Below are 19243 nucleotides of genomic sequence, written 5' to 3'. Positions count from 1 at the left end.
GGGAAGGTCGGCGAGGAATTTCCACCATTTTTATTTTCTCATCCAAATTGGCCTGGGTTGTTACCTGTGTTTTTTGTCTGTCCCAGGAGATTGCATTTCTCCAGCGCCTTTCACCACCTCAGGACGTCCCAAACCGCTTTACAGCCAATGAAGGACTTTTTTTGCAGTGTGGTCACTGTTGTAATGTGGGAAACGCGGCAGCCAATTTGCGCACAGCAAGCTCCAACAAACAGCAATGTGACAATGGCCAGATCATCTGTGTTTTAGTGATGTTGGTTGAGGGATAAATATTGGCCCCAGGACACCGGGGAGAACTCCCCCCTGCTCTTCTTCCAATAGTGGCCGTGGGATCTTTTACATCCACCCGAGAGGGCAGACGGGGCCTCGGTTTAACGTCTCATCTGAAAGTCGGCACCTCCGACAGTGCAGCACTCCCCCTCCAACAGTGCGGCGCTCCCTCAGTACCACCCCTCCGACAGTGCGGCGCTCCCTCAGTACCGCCCCTCCGACAGTGCGGCGCTCCCTCAGTACTGCCCCTCCGACAGTGCGGCGCTCCCTCAGTACTGCCCCTCCGACAGTGCGGCGCTCCCTCAGTACCACCCCTCCGACAGTGCGGCGCTCCCTCAGTACCGCCCCTCCGACAGTGCGGCGCTCCCTCAGTACTGCCCCTCCGACAGTGCGGCGCTCCCTCAGTACCGCCCCTCCGACAGTGCGGCACTCCCTCAGTACCGCCCCTCCGACAGTGCGGCGCTCCCTCAGCACCGCCCCTCCGACAGTGCGGCGCTCCCTCAGTACCGCCCCTCCGACAGTGCGGCGCTCCCTCAGTACTGACCCTCCGACAGTGCGGCGCTCCCTCAGTACTGACCCTCCGACAGTGCGGTGCTCACTCAGTACCGCCCCTCCGACAGTGCGGTTCTCCCTCAGTACCGCCCCTCCGACAGTGCGGCGCTCCCTCAGTACGGCCCCTCCGACAGTGCGGCGCTCCCTCAGTACGGCCTCTCCGACAGTGCGGCACTCCCTCAGTACCGCCCCTCCGACAGTGCGGCGCTCCCTCAGTACCGCCCCTCCGACAGTGCGGCGCTCCCTCAGTACCGCCCCTCCGACAGTGCGGCGCTCCCTCAGTACCGCCCCTCCGACAGTGCGGCGCTCCCTCAGTACTGCCCCTCCGACAGTGCGGCGCTCCCTCAGTACCGCCCCTCCGACAGTGCGGCGCTCCCTCAGTACCGCCCCTCCGACAGTGCGACGCTCCCTCAGTACCGTCCCTCCGACAGTGCGGCGCCCCCCTCAGTACCGCCCCTCCGACAGTGCAGCGCTCCCTCAGCACCGCCCCTCCGACAGTGCGGCGCTCCCTCAGTACCGACCCTCCGACAGTGCGGCGCTCCCTCAGTACTGACCCTCCGACAGTGCGGCGCTCCCTCAGTACTGACCCTCCGACAGTGCGGCGCTCCCTCAGTACTGACCCTCCGACAGTGCGGCGCTCCTTCAGTACTGACCCTCCGACAGTGCGGCGCTCCCTCAGTACCGCCCCTCCGACAGTGCGGCGCTCCCTCAGTACTGCCCCTCCGACAGTGCGGCGCTCCCTCAGTACTGCCCCTCCGACAGTGCGGCGCTCCCTCAGTACTGCCCCTCCGACAGTGCGGTGCTCCCTCAGTACTGCCCCTCCGACAGTGCGGCGCTCCCTCAGTACTGCCCCTCCGACAGTGCGGTGCTCCCTCAGTACTGCCCCTCCGACAGTGTGGCGCTCCCTCAGTACTGACCCTCCGACAGTGCGGCGCTCCCTCAGTACTGCCCCTCCGACAGTGCGGCGCTCCCTCAGTACTGCCCCTCCGATAGTGCGGCGCTCCCTCAGTACTGCCCCTCCGACAGTGCGGCGCTCCCACAGTACTGACCCTCCGACAGTGCGGCGCTCCCTCAGTACTGACCCTCCGACAGTGTGGCGCTCCCTCAGTACCGCCCCTCCGACAGTGCGGCGCTCCCTCAGTACCGCCCCTCCGACAGTGCGGCGCTCCCTCAGTACCGCCCCTCCGACAGTGCGGCGCTCCCTCAGTACCGCCCCTCCGACAGTGCGGCGCTCCCTCAGTACTGACCCTCCGACAGTGCAGCGCTCCCTCAGTACCGCCCCTCCGACAGTGCGGTGCTCCCTCAATACCGCCCCTCCGACAGTGCGGTGCTGCCTCAGTACCGCCCCTCCGACAGTGCGGTTCTCCCTCAGTACCGCCCCTCCCACAGTGCGGCGCTCCCTCAGTACGGCCTCTCCGACAGTGCGGCACTCCCTCAGTACCGCCCCTCCGACAGTGCGGCGCTCCCTCAGTACCGCCCCTCCGACAGTGCGGCGCTCCCTCAGTACCGCCCCTCCGACAGTGCGGCGCTCCCTCAGCACCGCCCCTCCGACAGTGCGGCGCTCCCTCAGTACTGCCCCTCCGACAGTGCGGCGCTCCCTCAGTACTGACCCTCCGACAGTGCGGCGCTCCTTCAGTACTGACCCTCCGACAGTGCGGCGCTCCCTCAGTACCGCCCCTCCGACAGTGCGGCGCTCCCTCAGTACTGCCCCTCCGACAGTGCGGCGCTCCCTCAGTACCGCCCCTCCGACAGTGCGGCGCTCCCTCAGTACTGACCCTTCGACAGTGCGGCGCTCCCCCTGTACCGCCCCTCCGACTGTGCGGTGCTCCCTCAGTACCGCCCCTCCGACAGTGCGGTGCTCCCTCAGTACTGCCCCTCCGACAGTGCGGCGCTCCCTCAGTACTGCCCCTCCGACAGTGCGGCGCTCCCTCAGCACCGCCCCTCCGACAGTGCGGCGTTCCCTCAGTACTGACCCTCCGACAGTGCGGCGCTCCCTCAGTACTGCCCCTCCGACAGTGCGGCGCTTCCTCAGTACTGCCCCTCCGACAGTGCGGCGCGCCCTCAGTACTGCCCCTCCGACAGTGCGGCGCTCCCACAGTACTGACCCTCCGACAGTGCGGCGCTCCCTCAGTACCGACCCTCCGACAGTGCGGCGCTCCCTCAGTACCGACCCTCCGACAGTGCGGCGCTCCCTCAGTACTGACCCTCCGACAGTGCGGCGCTCCTTCAGTACTGACCCTCCGACAGTGCGGCGCTCCCTCAGTACCGCCCCTCCGACAGTGCGGCGCTCCCTCAGTACTGCCCCTCCGACAGTGCGGCGCTCCCTCAGTACCGCCCCTCCGACAGTGCGGCGCTCCCTCAGTACTGACCCTTCGACAGTGCGGCGCTCCCCCTGTACCGCCCCTCCGACAGTGCGGTGCTCCCTCAGTACCGCCCCTCCGACAGTGCGGTGCTCCCTCAGTACTGCCCCTCCGACAGTGCGGCGCTCCCTCAGTACTGCCCCTCCGACAGTGCGGCGCTCCCTCAGCACCGCCCCTCCGACAGTGCGGCGCTCCCTCAGTACTGACCCTCCGACAGTGCGGCGCTCCCTCAGTACTGCCCCTCCGACAGTGCGGCGCTTCCTCAGTACTGCCCCTCCGACAGTGCGGCGCGCCCTCAGTACTGCCCCTCCGACAGTGCGGCGCTCCCACAGTACTGACCCTCCGACAGTGCGGCGCTCCCTCAGTACCGACCCTCCGACAGTGCGGCGCTCCCTCAGTACCGACCCTCCGACAGTGCGGCGCTCCCTCAGTACTGCCCCTCTGACAGTGCGGCACTCCCTCAGTACCGCCCCTCCGACAGTGCGGTGCTCCCTCAGCACCGCCCCTCCCACAGTGCAGCGCTCCCTCAGTACTGCCCCTCCGACAGTGCGGCACTCCCTCAGTACTGCCCCTCCGACAGTGCGGCGCTCCCTCAGTACCGACCCTCCGACAGTGCGGCGCTCCCTCAGTACTGACCCTCCGACAGTGCGGCGCTCCCTCAGTACTGACCCTCCGACAGTGCGGCGCTCCCTCAGTACTGACCCTCCGACAGTGCGGCGCTCCTTCAGTACTGACCCTCCGACAGTGCGGCGCTCCCTCAGTACCGCCCCTCCGACAGTGCGGCGCTCCCTCAGTACTGCCCCTCCGACAGTGCGGCGCTCCCTCAGTACTGCCCCTCCGACAGTGCGGCGCTCCCTCAGTACTGCCCCTCCGACAGTGCGGTGCTCCCTCAGTACTGCCCCTCCGACAGTGCGGCGCTCCCTCAGTACTGCCCCTCCGACAGTGCGGTGCTCCCTCAGTACTGCCCCTCCGACAGTGTGGCGCTCCCTCAGTACTGACCCTCCGACAGTGCGGCGCTCCCTCAGTACTGCCCCTCCGACAGTGCGGCGCTCCCTCAGTACTGCCCCTCCGATAGTGCGGCGCTCCCTCAGTACTGCCCCTCCGACAGTGCGGCGCTCCCACAGTACTGACCCTCCGACAGTGCGGCGCTCCCTCAGTACTGACCCTCCGACAGTGTGGCGCTCCCTCAGTACCGCCCCTCCGACAGTGCGGCGCTCCCTCAGTACCGCCCCTCCGACAGTGCGGCGCTCCCTCAGTACCGCCCCTCCGACAGTGCGGCGCTCCCTCAGTACCGCCCCTCCGACAGTGCGGCGCTCCCTCAGTACTGACCCTCCGACAGTGCAGCGCTCCCTCAGTACCGCCCCTCCGACAGTGCGGTGCTCCCTCAATACCGCCCCTCCGACAGTGCGGTGCTGCCTCAGTACCGCCCCTCCGACAGTGCGGTTCTCCCTCAGTACCGCCCCTCCCACAGTGCGGCGCTCCCTCAGTACGGCCTCTCCGACAGTGCGGCACTCCCTCAGTACCGCCCCTCCGACAGTGCGGCGCTCCCTCAGTACCGCCCCTCCGACAGTGCGGCGCTCCCTCAGTACCGCCCCTCCGACAGTGCGGCGCTCCCTCAGCACCGCCCCTCCGACAGTGCGGCGCTCCCTCAGTACTGCCCCTCCGACAGTGCGGCGCTCCCTCAGTACTGACCCTCCGACAGTGCGGCGCTCCTTCAGTACTGACCCTCCGACAGTGCGGCGCTCCCTCAGTACCGCCCCTCCGACAGTGCGGCGCTCCCTCAGTACTGCCCCTCCGACAGTGCGGCGCTCCCTCAGTACCGCCCCTCCGACAGTGCGGCGCTCCCTCAGTACTGACCCTTCGACAGTGCGGCGCTCCCCCTGTACCGCCCCTCCGACTGTGCGGTGCTCCCTCAGTACCGCCCCTCCGACAGTGCGGTGCTCCCTCAGTACTGCCCCTCCGACAGTGCGGCGCTCCCTCAGTACTGCCCCTCCGACAGTGCGGCGCTCCCTCAGCACCGCCCCTCCGACAGTGCGGCGTTCCCTCAGTACTGACCCTCCGACAGTGCGGCGCTCCCTCAGTACTGCCCCTCCGACAGTGCGGCGCTTCCTCAGTACTGCCCCTCCGACAGTGCGGCGCGCCCTCAGTACTGCCCCTCCGACAGTGCGGCGCTCCCACAGTACTGACCCTCCGACAGTGCGGCGCTCCCTCAGTACCGACCCTCCGACAGTGCGGCGCTCCCTCAGTACCGACCCTCCGACAGTGCGGCGCTCCCTCAGTACTGACCCTCCGACAGTGCGGCGCTCCTTCAGTACTGACCCTCCGACAGTGCGGCGCTCCCTCAGTACCGCCCCTCCGACAGTGCGGCGCTCCCTCAGTACTGCCCCTCCGACAGTGCGGCGCTCCCTCAGTACCGCCCCTCCGACAGTGCGGCGCTCCCTCAGTACTGACCCTTCGACAGTGCGGCGCTCCCCCTGTACCGCCCCTCCGACAGTGCGGTGCTCCCTCAGTACCGCCCCTCCGACAGTGCGGTGCTCCCTCAGTACTGCCCCTCCGACAGTGCGGCGCTCCCTCAGTACTGCCCCTCCGACAGTGCGGCGCTCCCTCAGCACCGCCCCTCCGACAGTGCGGCGCTCCCTCAGTACTGACCCTCCGACAGTGCGGCGCTCCCTCAGTACTGCCCCTCCGACAGTGCGGCGCTTCCTCAGTACTGCCCCTCCGACAGTGCGGCGCGCCCTCAGTACTGCCCCTCCGACAGTGCGGCGCTCCCACAGTACTGACCCTCCGACAGTGCGGCGCTCCCTCAGTACCGACCCTCCGACAGTGCGGCGCTCCCTCAGTACCGACCCTCCGACAGTGCGGCGCTCCCTCAGTACTGCCCCTCTGACAGTGCGGCACTCCCTCAGTACCGCCCCTCCGACAGTGCGGTGCTCCCTCAGCACCGCCCCTCCCACAGTGCAGCGCTCCCTCAGTACTGCCCCTCCGACAGTGCGGCACTCCCTCAGTACTGCCCCTCCCACAGTGCGGTGCTCCCTCAGCACCGCCCCTCCCACAGTGCAGCGCTCCCTCAGTACTGCCCCTCCGACAGTGCGGCACTCCCTCAGAACTGCCCCTCCCACAGTGCGGTGCTCCCTCAGTACCGCCCCTCCCACAGTGCAGCGCTCCCTCAGTACTGCCCCTCCGACAGTGCGGCACTCCCTCAGTACTGCCCCTCTGACAGTGCGGCGCTCCCTCAGTACCGCCCCTCCCACAGTGCAGCGCTCCCTCAGTACTGCCCCTCCGACAGTGCGGCGCTCCCTCAGTACTGCCCCTCCCACAGTGCGGTGCTCCCTCAGTCCCGCCCCTCCGACAGTGCAGCGCTCCCTCAGTACTGCCCCTCCGACAGTGCGGCGCTCCCTCAGTACCGCCCCTCCCACAGTGCAGCGCTCCCTCAGTACTGCCCCTCCGACAGTGCGGCACTCCCTCAGTACCGCCCCTCTGACAGTGCGGCGCTCCCTCAGTACCGCCCCTCCGACAGTGCGGCGCTCCCTCAGTACCGCCCCTCCGACAGTGCGGCGCTCCCTCAGTACTGCCCCTCCGACAGTGCGGCGCTCCCTCAGCACCGCCCCTCCGACAGTGCGGCACTCCCTCAGTACTGCCCCTCCGACAGTGCGGCGCTCCCTCAGTACCGCCCCTCCGACAGTGCGGCGCTCCCTCAGTACTGACCCTTCGACAGTGCGGCGCTCCCCCAGTACAGCCCCTCCGACAGTGCGGTGCTCCCTCAGTACCGCCCCTCCGACAGTGCGGCGCTCCCTCAGTACTGCCCCTCCGACAGTGCGGCGCTCGCACAGTACTGACCCTCCGACAGTGCGGCTCTCCCTCAGTACTGACCCTCCGACAGTGCGGCGCTCCCTCAGTACCGCCCCTCCGACAGTGCGGCGCTCCCTCAGTACCGCCCCACCGACAGTACGGCGCTCCCTCAGTACCGACCCTCCGACAGTGCGGCGCTCCCTCAGGACCACCCCTCCGACAATGCGGCGCTCCCTCAGTACTGCCCCTCCGACAGTGCGGTGCTCCCTCAGTACCGCCCCTCCGACAATGCGGCGCTCCCTCAGTACTGCCCCTCCGACAGCGCGGCGTCCCTCAGTACTGCCCCTCCCACAGTGCGGTGCTCCCTCAGTACTGCCCCTCCCACAGTGCGGCGCTCCCTCAGTACTGCCCCTCCGACAGCGCGGCGCTCCCTCACTACTTCCCGTCCGACAGTGCGGTGCTCCCTCAGTACCGCCCCTCCGACAGTGCGGCGCTCCCTCAGTTCTGCCCCTCTGACAGTGCGGCGCTCCCTCAGTACCACCCCTCCGACAGTGCGGTGCTCCCTCAGCACCGCCCCTCCCACAGTGCGGCACTCCCTCAGTACTGCCCCTCCCACAGTGCGGTGCTCCCTCAGCACCGCCCCTCCCACAGTGCGGCACTCCCTCAGTACTGCCCCTCTGACAGTGCGGCGCTCCCTCAGTACTGCCCCTCCGACAGTGCGGCACTCCCTCAGTACTGCCCCTCCCACAGTGCGGTGCTCCCTCAGCACCGCCCCTCCCACAGTGCGGCACTCCCTCAGTACTGCCCCTCTGACAGTGTGACGCTCCCTCAGTACCGCCCCTCCCACAGTGCGGCGCTCCCTCAGTACCGCCCCTCCGACAGTGCGGCGCTCCCTCAGTACCGCCCCTCCCACAGTGCGGCGCTCCCTCAGTACTGCCCCTCCGACAGTGCGGCACTCCCTCAGTACTGCCCCTCCGACAGTGCGGCCCTCCCTCAGTACTGCCCCTCCCACAGTGCGGCGCTCCCTCAGTACCGCCCCTCTGACAGTGCGGCGCTCCCTCAGTACCGCCCCTCCCACAGTGCGGCACTCCCTCAGTACTGCCCCTCCCACAGTGCGGCACTCTGCAGTATCTTGACCCGAGAAAGTGTTTTACGGAGTTTTTCTGGTTATTATCACATTGCTGTCTGTGGGAGCTTGCTGTGCGCATTTGGCTGCCGCGTTTCCTACATTACAACAGTGAGCACACTTCAAAAAGGCTGTAAAACGCTTTGGGACATACGGAGGTCATGAAAACCGCTGTAGAAAAGCAGGAGGAGGCCATTCAGCCCCTCGAGCCTGTCCCGCCATTCAATGAGTTCACGGCTGATCTGTATCCTAACTCCATCTACCCACCTTGGTTCCGTAACCCTTAATCCCCTTACCCAGCAATAATCTATCAATCTCAGTTTTGAAATTGTCAATTGTCCCCCGGCCTCGACAGCTTTTTGGGGGAGAGTGTTCCAGATTTCCACCCCCCTTTGTGTGAAGAAGTGCTTCCTGACATCGCCCCTGAACGGCCTGGCTCTCATTTTAAGGCGACGCCCCCCCTTGTTCTGGACTCCCCCCACCAGAGGAAATAGTTTCTCTCTCTCTACCCCATCGAATCCTTCAATCATCTTAAACACCTCGATTAGATCATCCCTTAATCTTCTATACTCGAGGGAATACAATCCTAGTCTTTGAAACCTGTCCTCATAATTTAATCCTTTTAGCCCAGTGCTAATCTTTTCAAATCGAGTGTACAGCACAGAAACAGGCCATTCGGCCCAACTGCTCCGTGCCGGTGTTTATGCCCCACACCAGCCTCCTCCCACACCTCTTCATCTCACCCCATCAGCATATCCTTCGATTCCTTTCTCCCTCATGTGTTTATCCAGCTTCCCCTTAAGCGCATCTATACTATTCGCCTCAACCACTCCCTGTGGGAGCGAGTTCCACATTCTCACCACTCTCTGGGTAAAGAAGTTTCTCCTGAATTCCCCATTGGATTTATTAGTGACGATCTTCTATTGACGGCCCCTAGTTCTGGTCTCCCCGACAAGTGGAAACATCTTCTCTACGTCTACCCTATCGAACCCCTTTCATAATATTAAAGACCTCGATCAGGTCACCCCTCAACCTTCTCTTTTCCAGAGAAAAGAGCCCCAGCCTGTTCGATCTTTCCTGATGGTTATAACCTCTCAGTTGTGGTATTATCCTTCTGAATCTTCTGTGCACCTTCTCCAGTGCCTCCATATCCTGCTATAATATGGAGACCAGAACTGTGCACAGTGCTCCAAGTGTGGTCTAACCAAGGTATATGGAGACCAGAACTGTGCACAGTGCTCCAAGTGTGGTCTAACCGAGGTATATGGAGACCAGAACTGTGCACAGTGCTCCAAGTGTGGTCTAACCAAGGTCTATGGAGACCAGAACTGTGCACAGTGCTCCAAGTGTGGTCTAACCGAGGTATATGGAGACCAGAACTGTGCACAGTGCTCCAAGTGCGGTCTAACCGAGGTATATGGAGACCAGAACTGTGCACAGTGCTCCAAGTGCGGTCTAACCGAGGTATATGGAGACCAGAACTGTGCACAGTGCTCCAAGTGCGGTCTAACCGAGGTATATGGAGACCAGAACTGTGCACAGTGCTCCAAGTGCGGTCTAACCGAGGTATATGGAGACCAGAACTGTGCACAGTGCTCCAAGTGTGGTCTAACCAAGGTATATGGAGACCAGAACTGTGCACAGTGCTCCAAGTGTGTTCTAATCAAGGTATATGGAGACCAGAACTGTGCACAGTGCTCCAAGTGTGGTCTAACCGAGGTATATGGAGACCAGAACTGTGCACAGTGCTCCAAGTGTAGTCTAACCAAGGTATATGGAGACCAGAACTGTGCACAGTGCTCCAAGTGTGGTCTAACCAAGGTATATGGAGACCAGAACTGTGCACAGTGCTCCAAGTGTAGTCTAACCAAGGTATATGGAGACCAGAACTGTGCACAGTGCTCCAAGTGTGGTCTAACCAGGGTGTATGGAGACCAGAACTGTGCACAGTGCTCCAAGTGTGGTCTAACCAAGGTATACGGAGACCAGAACTGTGCACGGTGCTCCAAGTGTGGTCTAACCAAGGTATACGGAGACCAGAACGGTGCACAGTGCTCCAAGTGTAGTCTAACCAAGGTATATGGAGACCAGAACTGTGCACAGTGCTCCAAGTGTGGTCTAACCAAGGTATATGGAGACCAGAACTGTGCACAGTGCTCCAAGTGTGTTCTAACCAAGGTATATGGAGACCAGAACTGTGCACAGTGCTCCAAGTGTGGTCTAACCGAGGTATATGGAGACCAGAACTGTGCACAGTGCTCCAAGTGTGTTCTAACCAAGGTATAAGGAGACCAGAACTGTGCACAGTGCTCGCAAGTGTGGTCTAACCAAGGTATATGGAGACCAGGACTGTGCACAGTGCTCCAGGTGTAGTCTAACCAAGGTATATGGAGACCAGAACTGTGCACAGTGCTCCCAGTGTGGTCTAACCAAGGTATATGGAGACCAGAACTGTGCACGGTGCTCCAAGTGTGGTCTAACCGAGGTATATGGAGACCAGAACTGTGCACAGTGCTCCAAGTGTGGTCTAACCAAGGTATATGGAGACCAGAACTGTGCACAGGGCTCCACGTGTGGTCTAACCAAGGTATATGGAGACCAGAACGGTGCACAGTGCTCCAAGTGTAGTCTAACCAAGGTATATGGAGACCAGAACTGTGCACAGTGCTCCAAGTGTGGTCTAACCAAGGTATATGGAGACCAGAACTGTGCACAGTGCTCCAGGTGTGGTCTAACCGAGGTATATGGAGACCAGAACGGTGCACAGTGCTCCAAGTGTGGTCTAACCAAGGTATGTGGAGACCAGAACTGTGCACGGTGCTCCAAGTGTGTTCTAACCAAGGTATATGGAGACCAGAACGGTGCACAGTGCTCCAAGTGTGGTCTAACCAAGGTACATGGAGACCAGAACTGTGCACAGTGCTCCAAGTGTGGTCTAACCAAGGTATATGGAGACCAGAACTGTGCACAGTGCTCCAAGTGTGGTCTAACCAAGGTATATGAAGACCAGGACTGTGCACAGTGCTCCAAGTGTGGTCTAACCAAGGTATATGGAGACCAGAACTGTGCACGGTGCTCCAAGTGTGGTCTAACCAAGGTATATGGAGACCAGGACTGTGCACAGTGCTCCAAGTGTGGTCTAACCAAGGTATATGGAGACCAGAACTGTGCACAGTGCTCCAAGTGTGGTCTAACCAAGGTATATGGAGACCAGAACTGTGCACAGTGCTCCAAGTGTGGTCTAACCAAGGTATATGGAGACCAGAACTGTGCACAGTGCTCCAAGTGTGGTCTAACCAAGGTATATGGAGACCAGAACGGTGCACAGTGCTCCAAGTGTGGTCTAACCAAGGTATATGGAGACCAGAACTGTGCACAGTGCTCCAAGTGTGGTCTAACCAAGGTATATGGAGACCAGAACTGTGCACAGTGCTCCAAGTGTGGTCTAACCAAGGTATATAGAGACCAGAACTGTGCACAGTGCTCCAAGTGTGGGCTAACCAAGGTATATGGAGACCAGAACTGTGCACAGCGCTCCAAGTGTGGGCTAACCAAGGTCTATGGAGACCAGAACTGTGCACAGTGCTCCAAGTGTGGTCTAACCAAGGTAAATGGAGACCAGAACTGCGCACAGTGCTCCAAGTGTGGTCTAACCAAGGTTTACAGAGACCAGAACTGTGCACAGTGCTCCAAGTGTGGTCTAACCGAGGTATATGGAGACCAGAACTGTGCACAGTGCTTCAAGTGTGGTCTACCCAAGGTATATGGAGACCAGAACTGTGCACAGGGCTCCAAGTGTGGTCTACCCAAGGTATATGGAGACCAGAACTGTGCGCAGTGCTGCAAGTGTCGTCTACCCAAGGTATATGGAGACCAGAACTGTGCACAGGGCTCCAAGTGTGGTCTAACCAAGGTATATGGAGACCAGAACTGTGCACAGTGCTCCAAGTGTGGTCTAACCAAGGTATATGGGGACTAGAACTGTGCACAGTGCTCCCAGTGTGGTCTGACCAAGGTATATGGAGACCAGTACTGTGCGCAGTGCTGCAAGTGTCGTCTACCCAAGGTATATGGAGACCAGAACTGTGCACAGGGCTCCAAGTGTGGTCTAACCAAGGTATATGGAGACCAGAACTGTGCACAGTGCTCCAAGTGTGGTCTAACCAAGGTATATGTAGACCAGAACTGTGCATGGTGCTCCAAGTGCGGTCTAACCAAGGTTCGATACAAGTTTAGCACAACTTCCCTGCTTTTCAATTGGGTCCCTAATTGGAAGGGTAAGACCACCTGCGAGACTGGGAAGGCGGAGAATCCCAACTCGCGTCCCCCCGCACCTGGGCTGTGGTTTGACTCGCGAGCGAACCCACAGGTCTCTCGGATCCCTGGGTCTTTTAGGCGCTGTGCCGATCCCGTTCCCCCGCACCCTCGGCCCAGCGATTTTTATTTTTTTTCCGGGAGGGCGGAGCGATTTATTTGATTTTTTAACAGTATTTCTTGTCTCCTCACAGAGCGCCCACCAGGTGAATACTTCACAGGCCACGCAGTCACTGACTACTCCTGTGGTCTCGCTCGCTACCCCCAGCTTACTGACGCAGGGGCTGCAATACTCAGCCATGCACACCACGTACAACACAGGTGAGCCATTCTTTCACGTGTTATTACATAGTCTGGCCCAGAACTTCGGGTCCCCAAGGTTGAGTATGCGCGGGGTACTCACCCGTAGGCCCAACGAAAGTGCCGGTTTCGTGCATGCGCTGCGTGTTATAAATCTCATCAGCAGCAAGAAACGACTCATGAAATGACACTGGACGGCCAGCTGGTGGCGCCGCCCAAGGAGTATAAATACTCGGGCGTGGGCCCAGCTTATCCAGGGACATTTTGTAAGACAAGGAATGAGTGAAGTACAACTAGACCTCCATGTTCTGAAACAAGTTGATTAAAGCCTTGCTTTATACTCGAACCAAGTGCGTAGTGAGCTTTATTATGTCACTGCGCATGCACAGGAAACTGGAACTTCCGTTCCCTTGAAGGAAGGGGTTCACAGGTCGAACGCATGCGCCGGAGAGGCAGCGCGTGCGCCTGGAACTTCCATTTTTTTTGCAGGTTTCTCCGGGAGGGTAAGTCTCCAGGAGCTACGCTTTTAAAAAGCAGTCGCAAGGCCTGCTTTTAACAAGGTAAGTCATAGAGTTATACAGCACGGAAAGAGGCCCGTCGTGTCCGCGCCGGCCATCAAGCCCTGTCTATTCTAATCCCATTTTCCAGCACTTGGTCCGTAGCCTTGTATGCTGTGGTGTTTCAAGTGCTCATCCAAATGCTTCTTGAATGTTGTGAGGGTTCCTGCCTCTACCAACCTTTCAGGCAGTGAGTTCCAGATTCCAACCACCCTCTGGGTGAAAAAGTTCTTCCTCAAATCCCCTCTAAACCTCCTGCCCCTTACCTTGAATCTATGACCCCTAGTTATTGACCCCTCTACTAAAGGGAAAAGTTCCTTTCTATCTACCCTATCTATGCCCCTCATAATTTTGTACACCTCAATCAGGTCCCCCCTCAGCCTTCTCTGCTCTAAGGAAAACAACCCCAGCCTGTCCAGTCTCTCTTCATAGCTGAAGCGCTCCAGCCCAGGTAACATCCTGGTGAATCTCCTCTGCACCCTCTCCAATGCAATCACATCCTTCCTGTAGTGTGGCGACCAGAACTGCACACAGTATTCCAGCTGTGGCCTAACTAGCACTTTGTACAGCTCCATCATAACCTCCCTGCTCTTATATTCTATGCCTCGGCTAATGAAGGCAAGTATCCCATATGCCTTTTTAACCACCTTATCTACCTGTCCTGCTGCCTTCAGGGATCTAGGTACATGCACACCAAGGTCCCTCTGATCCTCTGTCCTTCCTAGGGTCCTACCATTCATTGTGTATTCCCTTGCCTTGTTAGTCCTCCCAAAATGCATCACCTCACACTTTTCAGGGTTAAATTCCATTTGCCACTGTTCCGCCCATCTGACCAACCCGTCTATATCGTCCTGTAGCCGGAGGCTTCCCTCCTCACTATTTACCACCCCACCAGTTTTCGTGTCATCTGCGATCTGTAAGTGGTGAATTAAGTAAAATTAAAACATTTTTTCCACAGGTTTATTATTTTTAAATACTTTAAAGAAAGGTAAGTTCATTTTTAGCCCTGTTAGAAACTGTAATTATTTTTTTCAAAAATTTAAATTATTGTTTAAAATAGTTATTATATGTAATTTATAGTCAGGAGGTGAGACACTCGCCACAGAATACCCAGCCTCTGACCTGCTCTTGTTGCCACAGTATTTATGTGGCTGGTCCAGTTAAGTTTCTGGTCAATGGTGACCCCCAGGATGTTGATGGTGGGGGATTCGGCGATGGTAATGCCGTTGAGTGTCAAGGGGCGGTGGTTAGACTCTCGCTTGTTGGAGATAGTCATTGCCTGGCACTTCTGTGGCGCGAATGTTATCTGCCACTTATCAGTCCAAGCCTGAATGTCGTCCAGGTCTTGCTGCATGCGAGCATGGACTGCTTCATTGTTGGAGGTGTTGTAATATGGAACTGAACACTGTGCAGTCACCAGCGAACATCCCCACTTCTGACCTTATGATGGAGGGGAGGTCATTGATGAAGCAGATGAAGATGATTGGGCCTAGGACACTGCCCTGAGGAACTCCTGCAGCGATGTCCTGGGGCTGTGATGATTGACCTCCAACCACCACAACTTTCTTCCTTTGTGCTAGGTATGTCTCAGGCCAGTGGCGAGTTCCCCCCATGATTACCATTGACTTCAGTTTTACTAGGACTCCTTGATGCCACACTTGGCCGAATGCTGCCTTGATGTCAAGGGCAGTCACTCTCACCTCACCTCTGGAATTCAGCTCCTTTGTCCATGTTTGGAACAAGGCGGTAACGAGGTCTGGATGTTCGAGGCGTGCTTTGAACAAGCAACGGTTCCCATTAATGGGCTTACATTTTGCCACGATTCCTCAGCTGTCCCTACTGCAGTGACGTCTGAGTGATCAGCTAATGATTTGTTACGATTTCCAATTTCAGATTATCAGTTGACCAGTGCCGATTTATCTGCTCTGCAATCGTTTAACTCGCCTGGCGGGCTGTCACTAGGCAACGTCACTACTTGGCAACAGTTGGCACCGGCAACGCTTAGCAACCTGTTGTAAGTATTGGAATCATGGACCCTGATGGGTGTACCTGCCCTGGGAGTGTTTGATGGGACAGTGTAGAGGGAGCTTTACTCTGTATCTAACCCCGTGCTGTACCTGCCCTGGGAGTGTTTGATGGGACAGTGTAGAGGGAGCTTTACTCTGTATCTAACCCGTGCTGTACCTGCCCTGGGAGTGTTTGATGGGACAGTGTAGAGGGAGCTTTACTCTGTATCTAACCCGTGCTGTACCTGCCCTGGGAGTGTTTGATGGGACAGTGTAGAGGGAGCATTACTCTGTATCTAACCCATGCTGTACCTGCCCTGGGAGTGTTTGATGGGACAGTGTAGAGGGAGCTTTACTCTGTATCTAACCCGTGCTGTACCTGCCCTGGGAGTGTTTGATGGGACAGTGTAGAGGGAGATTTACTCTGTATCTAACCCGTGCTGTACCTGCCCTGGGAGTGTTTGATGGGACAGTGTAGAGGGAGCATTACTCTGTATCTAACCCGTGCTGTACCTGCCCTGGGAGTGTTTGATGGGACAGTGTAGAGGGAGCTTTACTCTGTATCTAACCCGTGCTGTACCTGCCCTGGGAGTGTTTGATGGGGACAGTGTAGAGGGAGCTTTACTCTGTATCTAACCCGTGCTGTACCTGCCCTGGGAGTGTTTGATGGGACAGTGTAGAGGGAGCTTTACTCTGTATCTAACCCGTGCTGTACCTGCCCTGGGAGTGTTTGATGGGACAGTGTAGAGGGAGCTTTACTCTGTATCTAACCCGTGCTGTACCTGCCCTGGGAGTGTTTGATGGGACAGTGTAGAGGGAGGTTGCAACAGGCGCTGTGTGATCTTAACTGCTTTCTTCTCCTCCTTGCAGCATTGGGCCCGGCAACCAGTTACCTCAGGTCTCCACGCTGACCGTTGGCACCCACCAGGACGTGCACGTCAAGTCAGAGCCGGTCTCCCCGACCCGCGACCGCACCACGCCCTCCGGCTATCTCCAGCAGGCGCTGCAGGACACGGGCCGCTCGCCGGCCGACAGCCTGAGCAGCAACAGCAGCTCCTTTGAGGGGAGCGAGCGGGACGAGACCCGGGGCGACTACGCCTCCCCCGGCGGACTCCTGAGGGTGGCGGGAGAGGAGGGGGAGAACCCGTCGGTCAAGCGCATGCGCATGGACGCCTGGGTGACCTAACGCCGTCCGTTTCCCCCCTCCCTCTCCTCTCCTCTCTCTTCTCTCCTCTCCCCCCGACGGGTGTGGCATTGCTCGAGCAAGTGAGAGAGAGAGGGAGAGAGAGAGGGTCGGGGAGAGAGAGAAGGGACTTTTACCTTCACTGCCACCGAGACTTGGAAGGGAGGGCGAATAATCCGAGTTACATCCCAACCGACACCGCGTATCTTCACGCACGCAATGTCTAACGTCAAAGGGGCTTTTAATCAACCCAGTGTCGCCTAACGTCTTTAACCAAAGACTGAAATTGGTGGCAGTTTTTTCGCCAAGTGTTGCTCTCCCCCCGTCAAACGCACCGCCCCCCCCCCCCACGTCCGCCCCATCCGCGTATTCGCTTTTAGTTTGCCACTTCACCCACATCCCGCGTGCGAGCCGCCTTAAAATGGCCGTCTGGGAATTGAACTTGCCCCGCCCCGCCCTGATCCTGCCACTGGCTGCGCTGATTGAGAAGCACCGTCCGTATGTTTCGTTTCCCCCCCGCCTCAGCCCCACCCCCAACGCTTGCTCGTGAAGCTCAATGTTACCCCGGCTGCCAGTTAGCAACTTAAACTGTTGTTGCCGCCAGCTGGACCCGGTTGTCTCCGGGCTTTTGCTCCCGAGCAGCCAATCAGCACCAGATCGCCGCTGCTGGAGGCTACATGTCTCTTGGGTGGACTGTAGAGCAATGAGGTGTGATGGCAGCCCCCATTCCCCCTTCCCCCCAGCCTCTCTCCCTTCTCCCTTCCCCTCTCTCCCTCCCCCCTCTCTGCCTCCCCCCTCCCCCTATCTTCTCCCCCTCGCTCCCTCCCCCTCTCTCCCTGCTCTCTCCCTTCCCCTCTCTCCATCTTCTCTCCCTCCCCCTCCTCTCTCCCCCTTTCTCCCTCCTCTCTCCATCCCCCCTCCCTCCCCCTCTCTCCTTTCCCTCCTCTCTCCCTCCCCCCTCTCTCTCCCTCCCCCCTCTCTCCCTTCCCTCCTCTCTCCTACCGCTCTCTCTCTCCCCTCGCCCTCCCCTCCCCCTTACTCCCCCTCTCTCCCTCCCTCACTCCCCCCTGTCCCCTCTCTCCTCACCTTCTATTCCCTCCCCCCTCTCTCCCTCCCCCCTCCCTTCCCTCCTCTGCCTCCCCTCCTCTCTCTCCCTGTTCTCTTCCTTCCCCTCCTCCCTCCCCTCTCTTCCTTTCCCCTCTCCCTCCCGCTTTCAGCCATTCAGCCTTCCCTAGTGAACACTCCCAATCACCACTGCGCTAGATGTGACTGCTGAGGTTAGAGTCCAGCAAAGGATTCCTTGCCCAATCATGAACGCAATGTCACTTGCCTAGACTAGACTCAGACGCTCCCCGCAGTGGCTGACCCATCTCCCCCGCTCCCCCGCCAACGGAGATCCACCGAACCCTACAGAGCAGGAGGGGGCCCAGGTTCCAGCGCTGGTTGGCTCTGAGATAGGGGCAGGACCTGAGGGAGAGGGAGGCCAGCATTGCCGGCCTGATCCCTATGTCTGGATAGCAAGACAGTCCCCGAGTGAGTCTTCCCCAGGTCTGCAAACTCTTCCTCCCTCTCTCAGTACTCCCTCCTTAAAAACCCAACCTTGGTGGAATCCCAAGACCGTATCCGAATGTATCTCACCTCCTCCCCCTACGCTTTCCAACCTTTGTCAGTGTCCTTATCCTCGTGGCTTTGGAGCAACAGCGAAACTAATTGGCAACCGATTGATTGGAAAGCGATCAAATGTCGGTAAATCCCGTTGACGGCGTCTTTTCCCCAACCCCACCCCCAGACGGGCCAGGAGGAACCCTCGCGCCCGCCTGCTCTCGAATCCTCTTGATCACTGCTCGCGGTGACGGCCTTTGACCCCCCGCCCCACTACCCCCAGCGGCCACTGCGGTCAAGAGCCCGGGACGTGACTCGAACCGAACCCCTCGAAGAAGCGTCGGTGACAACGCGGCCAGTCTCTCTCCCCCCCCCCGCCCCCCTTAAGGCCCCCAGTCCCCCTCACCCCCCCAAACATGCTTTGCTGCCTCCTGCAACCCGCCCACTCCCCCCTCCAACCCGCCCACTCCCCCCTCCAACCCGCCCACTCCCCCCTCCAACCCGCCCACTCCCCCCTCCAACCCGCCCACTCCCCCCTCCAACCCGCCCACTCCCCCTCCAACCCGCCCACTCCCCCCTCCAACCCGCCCACTCCCCCCTCCAACCCGCCCACTCCCCCCTCCAACCCGCCCACTCCCCCCCTCCAACCCGCCCACTCCCCCCTCCAACCCGCCCACTCCCCCCTCCAACCCGCCCACTCCCCCCTCCAACCCGCCCACTCCCCCCTCCAACCCGCCCACTCCCCCCTCCAACCCGCCCACTCCCCCCTCCAACCCGCCCACTCCCCCCTCCAACCCGCCCACTCCCCCCTCCAACCCGCCCACTCCCCACTCCAACCCGCCCACTCCCCCCTCCAACCCGCCCACTCCCCCCTCCAACCCGCCCACTCCCCCCTCCAACCCGCCCACTCCCCCCTCCAACCCGCCCACTCCCCCCTCCAACCCGCCCACTCCCCCCTCCAACCCGCCCACTCCCCCCTCCAACCCACCCGCTCCCTCCAACCCACCCGCTCCCCCCTCAAACCCGCCCACTCCCCCCTCCAACCCGCCCACTCCCCCATCCAACCCGCCCACTCCCCCCTCCAACCCGCCCACTCCCCCCTCCAACCCGCCCACTCCCCCCTCCAACCCGCCCACTCCCCCTCCAACCCGCCCACTCCCCCTCCA

At 60.1% G+C, this 19243-nt stretch overlaps 1 protein-coding gene across 3 annotated transcripts in view; it reads left to right on the top strand.

Annotated features, from left to right (window-relative positions):
* LOC147086443 (myocyte-specific enhancer factor 2D homolog) overlaps positions 1-18441 on the top strand; it is a 107995-nt gene extending 89554 nt beyond the window's left edge. For all 3 annotated transcript variants that reach the window (XM_085978542.1, XM_085978541.1, XM_085978540.1), the window contains exons 8-10: positions 12624-12750; positions 15180-15300; positions 16163-18441. In XM_085978542.1, the coding sequence (XP_085834668.1) occupies positions 12624-12750; positions 15180-15300; positions 16163-16478 (564 nt within the window). In that variant the 3' untranslated portion in view covers positions 16479-18441. The remainder of the gene's footprint in view (positions 1-12623; positions 12751-15179; positions 15301-16162) is intronic.
* The last annotated feature ends 802 nt before the right edge of the window (positions 18442-19243 follow it).

This window comes from Somniosus microcephalus, unplaced genomic scaffold (assembly GCF_052327205.1).
Source record: "Somniosus microcephalus isolate GS21.2 unplaced genomic scaffold, FLI_Smic_1.0 unresolved_chr7, whole genome shotgun sequence".
Lineage (NCBI taxonomy): Eukaryota > Metazoa > Chordata > Chondrichthyes > Squaliformes > Somniosidae > Somniosus > Somniosus microcephalus.
Note: the sequence above shows the minus strand (reverse complement) of the source record. Positions and strands in the feature narration are given on the sequence as shown.